Below are 12,341 nucleotides of genomic sequence, written 5' to 3' on the forward strand. Positions count from 1 at the left end.
AAATGAAGAAGGAGAGGAGAGAAAAATGAAAAAGGAGAGAAAAATGAAGAAGGAGAGGAAAGAAAAATGAAGAAGGAGAAGAAAGAAAAATGAAGGAGGAAATAAAAATGAAGAAGGAAATAAAAATGAAGAAGGAGAGGAAAGAAAAATGAAGAAGGAAATAAAAATGAAGAAGGAGAGGAGAGAAAAATTAAGGAGAGGAGAGAAAAAAGAAGAAGGAGAGGAGAGAAAAACGAAGAAGGAGATGAGAGAAAAAAGAAGAAGGAGAGGAGAAAAAAACGAAGAAGGAGAGGAGAGAAAAATGAAGGAGAGGAGAGAAAAATGAAGGAGGGGAAAGAAAAATGAAGAGGGGGAAAGAAAAATGAAGAAGGAGGGGAGAGAAAAATGAAGAAGGAGAGGAGAGAAAAATGAAGAAGGAGAGGAAAGAAAAATGAAGAAGGAGAGGAGAGAAAAATGAAGAAGGAGAGGAGAGAAAAATGAAGGAGAGGAGAGAAAAACGAAGGAGAGGAGAGAAAAATGAAGGAGAGGAGAGAAAAATGAAGAAGGAGAGGAAAGAAAAATGAAGAAGGAGAGGAGAGAAAAATGAAGAAGGAGAGGAGAGAAAAATGAAGAAGGAGAGGAGAGAAAAATGAAGAAGGAGAGGAGAGAAAAATGAAGAAGGAGAGGAGAGAAAAATGAAGAAGGAGAGGAGAGAAAAATGAAGAAGGGGAAAGAAAAATGAAGAAGGAGGGAAAAGAAAAATGAAGCAGAAGAAAGAAAAATGAAGACGGAGAGGAGAGAAAAACGAAGAAGGAGAGGAGAGAAAAATGAAGGAGAGGAAAGAAAAATGAAGACGGAGAGGAGAGAAAAATGAAGAAGGAGAGGAGAGAAAAATGAAGAAGGAGAGGAGAGAAAAATGAAGAAGGAGAGGAGAGAAAAATGAAGAAGGAGAGGAGAGAAAAATGAAGAAGGGGAAAGAAAAATGAAGAAGGAGGGAAAAGAAAAATGAAGCAGAAGAAAGAAAAATGAAGACGGAGAGGAGAGAAAAATGAAGAAGGAGAGGAAAGGAAAATGAAGAAGGAGAGGAGAGAAAAATGAAGAAGGGGAAAGAAAAATGAAGAAGGAGGGAAAAGAAAAATGAAGCAGAAGAAAGAAAAATGAAGACGGAGAGGAGAGAAAAATGAAGAAGGAGAGGAAAGGAAAATGAAGAAGGAGAGGAGAGAAAAATGAAGAAGGAGAGGGGAGAAAAATGAAGAAGGAGAGGAAAGAAAAATGAAGAAGGAGAGGAGAGAAAAATGAAGAAGGGGAAAGAAAAATGAAGAAGGAGGGAAAAGAAAAATGAAGGAAAAGAAAGAAAAATGAAGGAAAAGAAAGAAAAATGAAGACGGAGAGGAAAGGAAAATGAAGAAGGAGAGGAGAGGGGAGAAGAGGGGAAAGGTGAATGGAAAAGGAAAGGAAAGAGAAAGAAAAAGGACAGAAAAAAAAAAGAAGAAAGAAAATAAGAGGAAAGGGGGAATGGAGAAGGAAAAAATGAAAAGAAAAGGGAAAGGGGAGGAGAGAAAATAAAGGAAGGAGAGTAAAAAAAAAAAAGAGAAAAGGGAGAAGGTTAGAAAATGAAAGGAAAGGAAAACTAAGAAGAATTATAAATACAGGAAAAATAAAAAATTGTGTTCTGTCCGTGATACTTTTTTTATTTGCACTAACATACAATTTTTCAGGACAAGCTTTCATTGTTTCCCCTTCTTCAAGGTCCAAGCAGTACTCATTGAAGAAGGGGAAACACCCCGAAAGCTTGTCCTGAAAAATTGTATGTTAGTGCAAATAAAAAAAGTATCATGGACAGAACTCAATTTTCTCTGTCACAATTGCACTAATACGGCTACAATCACGTCGAATACAGGAAAACAAAGTAGAAAAAAGGAAGAAGGGGAAAGAAAAATAACCTTTTCTGTCTTTCATGATCTGTTAAAACCATGTAATAGAATTTCAAAGTTTACTGAACCCTAAATGCCAGCACACTATGTAATTGAGTCAAGTTTATTCCTTTTACATTGATGTTGAAGGAGATACAGTGGAACCTTGGATTATGATTATAATCCGTTCCAGGAAAATGCTTATAATCCAAAGCACTCTTATATCAAAGCGAGTTTCCCCATAGAAGTCAATGGAAACAAAGATAATTCGTTCCACATTGACTTCTATTGCATGCAATACCGCATGTGGCCAGAGAGACTCGGAAACACTCAGGCCCCATACTCACGACCAAACATGTCTGCTGAAACTGGCCCGCAGGCCAGTTTCAGCAGACATGTTTGGTCGTGTGTGGGCGCGAGCGGGCCGAATTCCAGCAAACATTTGCCCGCCGGGCCTTTTCCCAGCAGACAAATATTCCTGGACTTGTTTTAAAACAGCCCGCTGGAATTCAGCCCGCTCGGACATGTACGGTCGTCAGTACAGACCTACCGTACATGTCCAGGCGCCCGCCGTCCCTCGCATGCGTCGAATGACTTCGACGCATGCGTGGAAGCATTTTAAAGGCGGGCCGCCCACGTCGCCGCGTCATTGTCGCGGCGACACCGCGTCATCGACGCGGCGACACCGCGGACACGCCCCGCGTATTGTTTACGCGCGGACTTCTGTACGATGGTGTGTACAACCATCGTACAGAAGCCCTCTGGCAGACATGTATGGTGAAAACGGTCCGACGGACCGCTTTCACCATACATGTTTGTCCGTGTGTACCCGGCCTCAGAGACAGCTCGGCTGAACTCGGAAAGGCTCGAAAACGGAGTATTTACAAGTGTTTACGTGTATTTCTGAATGATTCCGATAATTTCCGAACGCTCAAAATCGTTCCGAGTGTCACCGGCGCCCCCGCACCTCTGGCCAAATGCGGTACTGCACACCGCAGAGGCTTGAATCCTGCTAGTTTTGCGAGACAACACTCGCAAACCAATTCAGGATTTTTTTTTTAAAAAGTTGCTCGTCTTTTAAAACGCTTGTTAACCACGTTACTCGTAAACCAAGGTTCCACTGTATATGTTTTACTTTAATTCTGAATGGTTTATATGCTGTGTTTTAGCTTCTTCTCGTTCACATGTGTACAATACTATGTGCTTGCATTGTATCTTCTGAAATCATACACACTGTGTATGTACTTTTCTATAAATTTTAATAAAAAATAAAAAAGTTAATGATAAAAGAATTTCCAAAATTCTTTTTTTTTCTTTGCTACAATTTAGACATCAACCTCATGAGTTTGCAAAGCAAATATCCAATATTTTATGTCGGAACACATATGCAGCCAAAATGAAGCACATAGTATGAGAGGTGTTGGGGAAATTAAAATCTATATACAGTTGAACCTCGGATTACGAGCATAGTCCGTTCCAGGAGAATGCTCGTAATCCAAAGTACTCGCATATCAAAGCAAGTTTTCCCCTTGAAGTCAATGGAAACGAAAATAATTAATTCCGCATTGACTTCAATGGGATGCAATACCGAATGCGGCCAGAGGTGGGGGGGGGTGCGCCAGAGAGTGCCAAAAACATCCCAAAAGGCCCAAAGACACTTCGGCTCGTTTCCTGCGCCCCCGTACCTCAGGCCAAATGAAATACTTCAGGCCAATGTTTGGCTTTTCTCGGCTCATGTGCCTCCGTACTTCAGGCAAAATTAGGTACTGCAGGCATATTTTCTGCTCTGCTCGGCTTCTGCACCCCCTACCTCAGGCCAAATAAGGTACTGCAGGTCTATTTAGCTTGAATTCTGCTCGTCTTGCGAGGCAACACTCACAAACCGAGTCATAATTTAAAAAAAAAGTTGCTCGCAAATCAAAACGCTCTCAAACCAAGTTACTCTTAACCCGAGGTTCCACTGTATTGGAAAATAAACAGACTTGGAGGAAATAAAGTGCTTTATCTACTCACCCTCACAACATAGTTGAATTTCCGAGTGTCCAAGATAGCAGTGGAGAAATCTAATCGGTTGAAAGCCTCTCCAAGTGTGCAATAGCCATGGCGCTGGAAGAAAAAAATAAATAAATAAATAAAAATAATGACCCAACTGGAAAATCCTCAGAAGATACAGCAGGCCTAGGATGAAATGTGCATGAGGGGTAGAAAGTAGGGTTGTCCCGATACCGATACTAGTATCGGTATCGGGACCGATTCCGAGTATTTGCGGGAGTACTCGTACTCCCGCAAATACCCCCAATACCAAAATAGAATACTCCGCCCCCCACCCCCCCGCAGCCGACGAACGAATCCCGCCGCTACGCCGCATCCCCGATTGGTTAATACGGGCGGGGAACATTACTGCATTCATTTGAATAGCTGTAGTCTTTCCCGCCGCGCCACGTATAGACACTCCCCCTTGCTCGGGTGAACTGTCCAATCCCGAGCAGGGGGGAGTGTCTATACGCAGCGCGGTGCGAGAGACTTCAGCTATTCAAAGCTGTAATGTTCCCCACGCGTATTAACCAAGCGGGGATGCGGCGCGGCAGCGGGGATGCGGCAGCATCTACGGTAAGGGGGGACATGGCTGCTTTTTTGGGGGGGGCATGGCTGGATATGGGGAGGACATGGCTGCATATGGGGGGGACATGGCTGGATATGGGGGGGTCATGGCTGGATATGGGGGGGTCATGGCTGGATATGGGGGGACATGGCTGGATATGGGGAGAGACATGGCTGGATATGGGGGGACATGGCTGCATATGGGGGGACATGGCTGGATATGGGGGGGGTCATGGCTGGATATGGGGGGGGTCATGGCTGGATATGGGGGGACATGGCTGAATATGGGGAGAGACATGGCTGCATATGGGGGGACATGGCTGCATATGGGGGGGACATGGCTGCATATGGGGGGACATGGATGCATATGGGGAGGACATGGCTGCATATGGGGAGGACATGGCTGCATATGGGGAGGACATGGCTGCATATGGGGAGGACATGGCTGCATATGGGGGGGACATGGCTGCATATGGGGGGGACATGGCTGCATATATGGGGGGGACATGGCTGCATATATGGGGGGGACATGGCTGCATATATGGGGGGGACATGGCTGCATTTGTGGGGGGATATGGCTGCATATGGGGGGACATTTAAAAAAAAGTATCGGTATTCGGTATCGGCGAGTACTTGAAAAAAAGTATCGGTACTCGTACTCAGTCCTAAAAAAGTGGTATCGGGACAACCCTAGTAGAAAGAGATGCTTTTCCAACAGACGTGTTTATAGAGGGGCAATAAAAGCAAAAGCCTGATTAATGGTTTTGTAACAAAAACTCCTCTCTTCACATTTGATCACGGGACCCATACAATACAATTTATGTTTTCTCAGTATCATATCTAATGTTCTTCATTCATAGAAATATAATTTGAATAAGGAAAATCCTACAATATATGCATTCCTAAGTGAATGGGGAGAAATGAGGAGCAACCCCTGCTAAGCCCCTAGTAGAAAAAAAATAAATAAATAATGGTCTCGGTACCCAAATGTTAAACAAATAACATAAAAACTAAGAAAATTATATATAATATATAATTTTACATATACTGAACGTAAATAAAAAAAAAAATGAAGATTCTCCTTACCTCCTTGGTGCTTCCTTTGTGCACGTAGATCCAATTTTCCTGGTAGAAATCTGTTCAGACAATGTTAAAAAATAATTATAGAGAACATAAGAATAATCAGACCTGATTCTCTAACCATTGTTCCCCCTGGACATTTCTTTCTCCCTCCCCTCTGTGCCCTATCCCCCCCTAGGTTTATTCTTGTGAATTATCTGATATACCAACTGTAATAGAAGATGCTTTGAATGGTTGGGATTTTTGACCTTCGCACCAGATAAAGCCAAGCCAAGAGAAGGAACTTGGCCCTGGTTTAGCCTAATTTATTCCCCCAGCTATTCTACAACACATTAACTTTATATTTCTTCATAGGTTCATTCAATTCTATTCTCTTTAGGGTTGTCCCGATACCACTTTTTTAGGACCGAGTACAAGTACCGATACTTTTTTTCAAGTAGTCGCCGATACCGAATACCGAATACTTTTTTTAAATGTGTCCCCAAATGCAGCCATGTCCCCCCACATATGCAGCCATGTCCCCCACATATGCAGCCATGTCCCCCACATATGCAGCCATGTCCCTCTAGCCATGTCCCTCACATATGCAGCCATGTCCCTCTAGCCATGTCCCTCACATATGCAGCCATGTCCCTCTAGCCATGTCCCTCACATATGCAGCCATGTCCCTCACATATGCAGCCATGTCCCTCTAGCCATGTCCCTCACATATGCAGCCATGTCCCTCTAGCCATGTCCCTCACATATGCAGCCATGTCCCTCACATATGCAGCCATGTCCCCCACATATGCAGCCATGTCCCTCTAGCCATGTCCCTCACATATGCAGCCATGTCCCTCTAGCCATGTCCCTCACATATGCAGCACTGTCCCTCTAGCCATGTCCCTCACATATGCAGCAATGTCCCTCTAGCCATGTCCCTCACACATGCAGCCATGTCCCTCTAGCCATGTCCCTCACATATGCAGCCATGTCCCTCTAGCCATGTCCCTCATATATGCAGCCATGTCCCTCTAGCCATGTCCCTCATATATGCAGCCATGTCCCTCTAGCCATGTCCCTCACATATGCAGCCATGTCCCTCTAGCCATGTCCCTCATATATGCAGCCATGTCCCTCTAGCCATGTCCCTCACATATGCAGCCATGTTCCTCACATATGCAGCAATGTCCCTCTAGCCATGTCCCTCGATGCGGCGGCTCGATGCGGCGGCAGCGGCGGGGGGGGGAAAGGGGGGGGGGAAAGTATTCTATTTAGGTATCGGGGGTATTTGCGCGAGTACGAGTACTCCCGCAAATACTCGGTATCGGTCCCGATACCGATACTGGTATTGGTATCTGGACAACCCTAATTCTCTTCATAGATGACATACAGTGGAACCTCGGATTACGAGCATAATCCGTTCCAGGAGAATGCTCGTAATCCAAAGTACTCGCATATCAAAGCGAGTTTCCCCACAAGTCAATGGGAACTAAAATAATTTGCTCCGCATTGACTTCAATGGCATGCAATACCGCATGTGGCCAGAGGTGGGGGGCGCCGGAGAGCCTTGGAAACACACGGAAAGGCCTGAGGACAGATCCGCTGACCTTGGCAAACCTCGGAAACTTAGTATTTCTGTGTCTTTCCAAGGATTTCGGAACGGCTCTGGTGCCCCCCCGCCTCTGGCCAAACGTGGTACTGCACACCACTTTGGCTTGAATCCTGCTTGTTTTGCGAGACAACACTCGCAAACCGAGATAGGATTTTTTTTAAATACAGTGCTCGTGTTGCGAAATGCTCGTTAACCGCGGTCCACTGTAATTATATTATATTTATTTCAATCAACTTAATTTCTCAATTACTTGTCGTCAAATAGCTGCCATGAATGATTATGACACTTCCTGTTACATAATCTTATCCTCCAATCCGCTAGATTATCTATTTTCATTTACATTTATAAAGCCTCGTACACACGACCGAGTTTCTCTGCAAAAACCAGCAAGAAGCTTGCTGGGGTTTTTTTTTGCAGAGGAATCCGGTCGTGTGTACACTTTTCGCCGAGGAAACCGACGAGGATCTCGTCGGGCCAAAAAGAGAACATGTTATCTATTTCCTTGACGGCAATGGGAATATTTGGCTCGCCGAGACCCTCAGCGGCTTCACAAGGAACTCGACGAGCAAAACGATGTGTTTCGCCCGTCGAGTTCCTCGAACGTGTGTACGAGGCTTAAGAGTTACTTTCCTGAATGATTACGCCTTTTTCTACTATACTATTGTACATGTTCTGTTAATGAAATATCTATTTCTATTATATTATTGTATATAATTTATTTATCTATTATATTATTGTATATAATTTATTTATCTATTATATTATTGTATATAATTTATTTATCTATTATATTATTGTATATAATTTATTTATCTATTATATTATTGTATATAATTTATTTATCTATTATATTATTGTATATAATTTATTAATCTTTTATATTATTGTATATAATTTATTTATCTATTATATTATTGTTATTGTATATAATTTATTAATCTTTTATATTATTGTTTTATAATTTCAACCATAAAAATCTATGTTTTATGGTTGAAATAGATGACTATGTAACTATGCTCTGTTAATGGAATTTTGTTGATAATTATAAAATAAAATAAAATATTTGAAACAGAGAAGAATAATCAGTAAATGTAATTTCAGATCTATATTAAAAAGCTGCACAGACCACCAGGTGCAAATATTTTAAAGATTGTAAAATCTTAATGTAAGTTCCCAGGCCAGACAAAACACTGACCCCACAAAGTCCAAAGGACCGTGAACTGGACCTTTGCTTTGTATTTGGCCGCTTGCCTGGAGAGTAAAACTATTATTAAACTAAATTCATAAAACATGCACACGCATGCGCACACACAAAGCCACACTTACATTGTGTCTTTGTGTTGTTATTAATAAGATCCTTCTTTCTCTTCTTAGCAGCAATATCATAATTCAGATTGTGGAAGAGATTCTCTTTATTGTTTTCCACATTGAAGTAGCTGGAAAGGATACAAAACAAGAAACGGTTATAAAAAATATTCAGGATGTCTATAGATAGGTGACACAGAACACTATTTCTAGTAGAATCAGTCTGATCATTTTAAGACCCACGATCCATGGTTATGGATTCATTCTGGTCAGGGCCGTCTTTAACGTTGATTGGACCCTGGGCAAAACAGAGGACTCTACGGTGGGGTGCAGGGGACTCTACGGTGGGGTGCAGGGGCACAGAGGACACTACGGTGGGGTGCAGGGGACAGAGGACACTACGGTGGGGTGCAGGGGACAGAGGACTCTACGGTGGGGTGCAGGGGACAGAGGACTCTACGGTGGGGTGCAGGGGACAGAGGACTCTACGGTGGGGTGCAGGGGACTCTACGGTGGGATGCAGGGGACAGAGGACTCTACGGTGGGGTGCAGGGGACAGAGGACACTACGGTGGGGTGCAGGGGGACAGAGGACACTACGGTGGTGTGCAGGGGAACAGATGACACTACGGTGGGGTGCAGGGGGACAGAGGACACTACAGTGGGGTGCAGGGGGACAGAGGACACTACGGTGGGGTGCAGGGGGACAGAGGACACTACGGTGGGGTGCAGGGGACAGAGGACACTACGGTGGGGTGCAGGGGGACAGAGGACACTACGGTGGAGTGCAGGGGACAGAGGACACTACGGTGGGGTGCAGGGGACAGAGGACACTACGGTGGGGTGCAGGGGACAGAGGACACTACGGTGGGGTGCAGGGGGACAGAGGACACTACGGTGGGGTGCAGGGGGACAGAGGACACTACGGTGGAGTGCAGGGGACAGAGGACACTACGGTGGGGTGCAGGGGACAGAGGACACTACGGTGGGGTGCAGGGGACAGAGGACACTACGGTGGGGTGCAGGGGGACAGAGGACACTACGGTGGGGTGCAGGGGGACAGAGGACACTACGGTGGGGTGCAGGGGGACAGAGGACACTACGGTGGGGTGCAGGGGACAGAGGACGCTACGGTGGGGTGCATTATGAACTGTGCATACGCAGGCTCTTACGAGTAAAACACACATCTCTGTTCTTAATGGTAAACCCCTATGGAATGGTGAAGGGACCTTTGTCATTGTAATCATGCTGCATATTATAATTTGCATCCTTTTCTCAATTTCCAATTCTGCATTTGAACCACATTGTTTTGTGTTAACCAAAAATGGAGGGAGCACAAAGGAAAGCAGCCATCCCATATATGACTAGGGTCATCGGTTCAAATCCCAACCACAGCAATACCTGCCTGGAGTTTGCATGTTCTCCCTGTGCCTGCGTGGATTTCCTCCGGGTACTCCTAGTTTCCTCCCACACCCCAAAGACTAATGGGTTAATAGGTTAATTTTCTCCTGCCTAAATTGTCCCTAGTATGTGTATGAAGGTGAGTTAGGGACCTTAGAGTGTAAGCTCCTTGGGGGCAGGGACTGATGTGAATGAACAATATATACAGTGCCTTTAAAAAGTATTCACACCCCTTGAAATGTTCCACATTCTGTCATGTTACAACCAAAAACATAAATGCATTTTATTGGGATTTTATGTGATAGACCAACACAAAGTGGCACATAATTGTGAAGTGGAAGGAAAATGATAAATGTTTTTCAATTCTTTTTGCAAATAAATATCTGAAAAGCGTGGTGTGGTATTCAGCCCCCTCTACTGTGATACCCCTAAATAAAATCTAGTGGAACCAATTGCCTTTAGAAGTCACCTAATTAGTAAATAGAGTCCACCTGTGTGTAATTTAATCTCAATACAAAGACAGCTGTTCTGTGAAGCCCTCAGAGGTTTGTTAGAGAACCTCAGTAGATAAACCGGCCTAACTCAGAATCTACGCCGACTTATGTTTAAGCGTATGCTCAAACAGAGATACGCTTAAACATATCTAAGATAGGGCGGCTTGCGCCGTCCTATCTTAGATTGCAATTTTTCAGATGGCCGCTAGGTGTCGCTTCCATTGCGGCCAGCGTAGATTATGTAAATGAGGGGATACGCCGATTCACGAACGTACGCCAGGCCGACGCAGTACTTTTACGCCGTTTACGTAAGAGATAGGCCGCGTAAAGTTAGTGCTAGGCTCTAGTGGAATAGTAATGTTAAGTATGGCCGCCGTGAAATTCGAAATTTTTACGTCGTTTGCGAATCAGGATTTACGTTGTTTACGTCCACGTCAAAATCAATAGGCCCGTACAGCGTACTTAGCCGCAATGCACACTGGGAAATGTAGTCGCCCGGCGCATGCGCAGTGACAAAAAACATCAAAAACGTGAAACACGCCCCCCCCAACCCATTTGAATTAGGCGCCCTTACGCCCGCTCGTTTTAGGCTACGCCGCCATAAATTAGCAGGTAAGTAGATTGAGAATCATTACTAGCCTAACTAATTTACAGCGGCGTAGCCTAAACAGGCTACGCCGCCGTAACTATAAGCCAATGTACCTGAATCTACCTACAGAAGTTGTGTTCCAGAAAGGCTCAGGATATCTTGTTTCCACATCTTGGAATGACTCATAACAATGGATTACAGCCAGGGAAGAATAATTTATGGCTGTATGCGGACAAGTCAGACATGGTATTATGTAGCACTTAAGCCGCATTGTATGTCAGGAGTGTTCATTCTTACAGCTGGTAGAAACACGGAGATTGTAGATACTGACCTCCTAAAAAATGCTAGTTGCTTGGCTGTCATGCTGACATGTAGATCAGACGTTCTGACCACAGGCAGCCAGAAAACTGGCATTTCTGAAATGAGGTGAGCTGATTCCATTAATAAAACGCACCCTATGAATGGAGGATGGTGCGGATGAATGAAAGGTCAGTCTCCTCCTTTCATTGAAGCTGTACTATGGCCTCCATTAATAAGACATGCTCTATGAATGGAGGATGGGTGGATAAATGAAAGGTCTGCCTCATCCATTCATAGATCACTTTTCATTGATGGAAGCTGTAGTACAACATCTGTCCCCCTCCTCCATTCACAGAAAGGGTGGGCAAAGTCAGCATTTTTGACGAGTACATATGACAGGCCCATCGGCTATATTAAACCCCACAGAACCAGAAATTATCTATCTATTCCTGTGCCCACTAGGTGGCAGTCTTGTACTTTATTTTTTTTTATATTAATATTATAATAATTATTATTATTATTATTATATATTAAGGATTAAAGTATCCTTTGGCGACATGCAAAGGCAACAATTAATCTATTTTTTTATGCCGCGAATTGAGAAGCAGGGGGGGGGGGGCTTTGGGTGCTGACAAAAAGAATGGGGGATGCCATCCGGGCCCCTTACAGGTCGGGGGGGGCTTTAAGTGCTGACGAACAAAAAAAGAAAAGAGGGGGATGCCATCCGGGCCCCTGGGGACCACTGGGCCCCTTACAGATGTACTGCCTGTACCCCCCTGATGGCGGCCTACCTAGTCATAGCAAATATAAATATATTCTATATATCAGGTCAGAGAGAGAAGGTAATGGCAGCCCTACAAGGATCGTGTTCTGAATCCGGGGTCAGGCTAATGAATTGCTCCTCTGTTATGTAAAATATTGCTCAACAATGGCTTACATAATCCAGCAAACTGGCAGCAGTGTCACCGCCAGCTGACACATAATGTACCTTGTGTGATGGGTCTTCCTTTTAGCGTGGCACCAGTGCCTGGCTCCCATCCCGGGCAGTGAGATAGTTTGTGTCCCCCCCCCAGGGGGTCACAGGGC

At 44.4% G+C, this 12,341-nt stretch overlaps 1 protein-coding gene across 1 annotated transcript in view; it reads right to left on the minus strand.

Moving 5' to 3' along the window:
• FBXO32 (F-box protein 32) overlaps positions 1 to 12,341 on the minus strand; it is a 53,817-nt gene that overhangs the window by 22,410 nt on the left and 19,066 nt on the right. Inside the window, exons 2-4 of the mRNA XM_040354928.1 lie at positions 8,494 to 8,603; positions 5,580 to 5,629; positions 3,906 to 3,998 (exon numbers count right to left, since the gene is read on the minus strand). Coding sequence (XP_040210862.1) covers positions 3,906 to 3,998; positions 5,580 to 5,629; positions 8,494 to 8,603 — 253 coding nt within the window. The remainder of the gene's footprint in view (positions 1 to 3,905; positions 3,999 to 5,579; positions 5,630 to 8,493; positions 8,604 to 12,341) is intronic.

Source organism: Rana temporaria, chromosome 5 (genome assembly GCF_905171775.1).
Source record: "Rana temporaria chromosome 5, aRanTem1.1, whole genome shotgun sequence".
Lineage (NCBI taxonomy): Eukaryota > Metazoa > Chordata > Amphibia > Anura > Ranidae > Rana > Rana temporaria.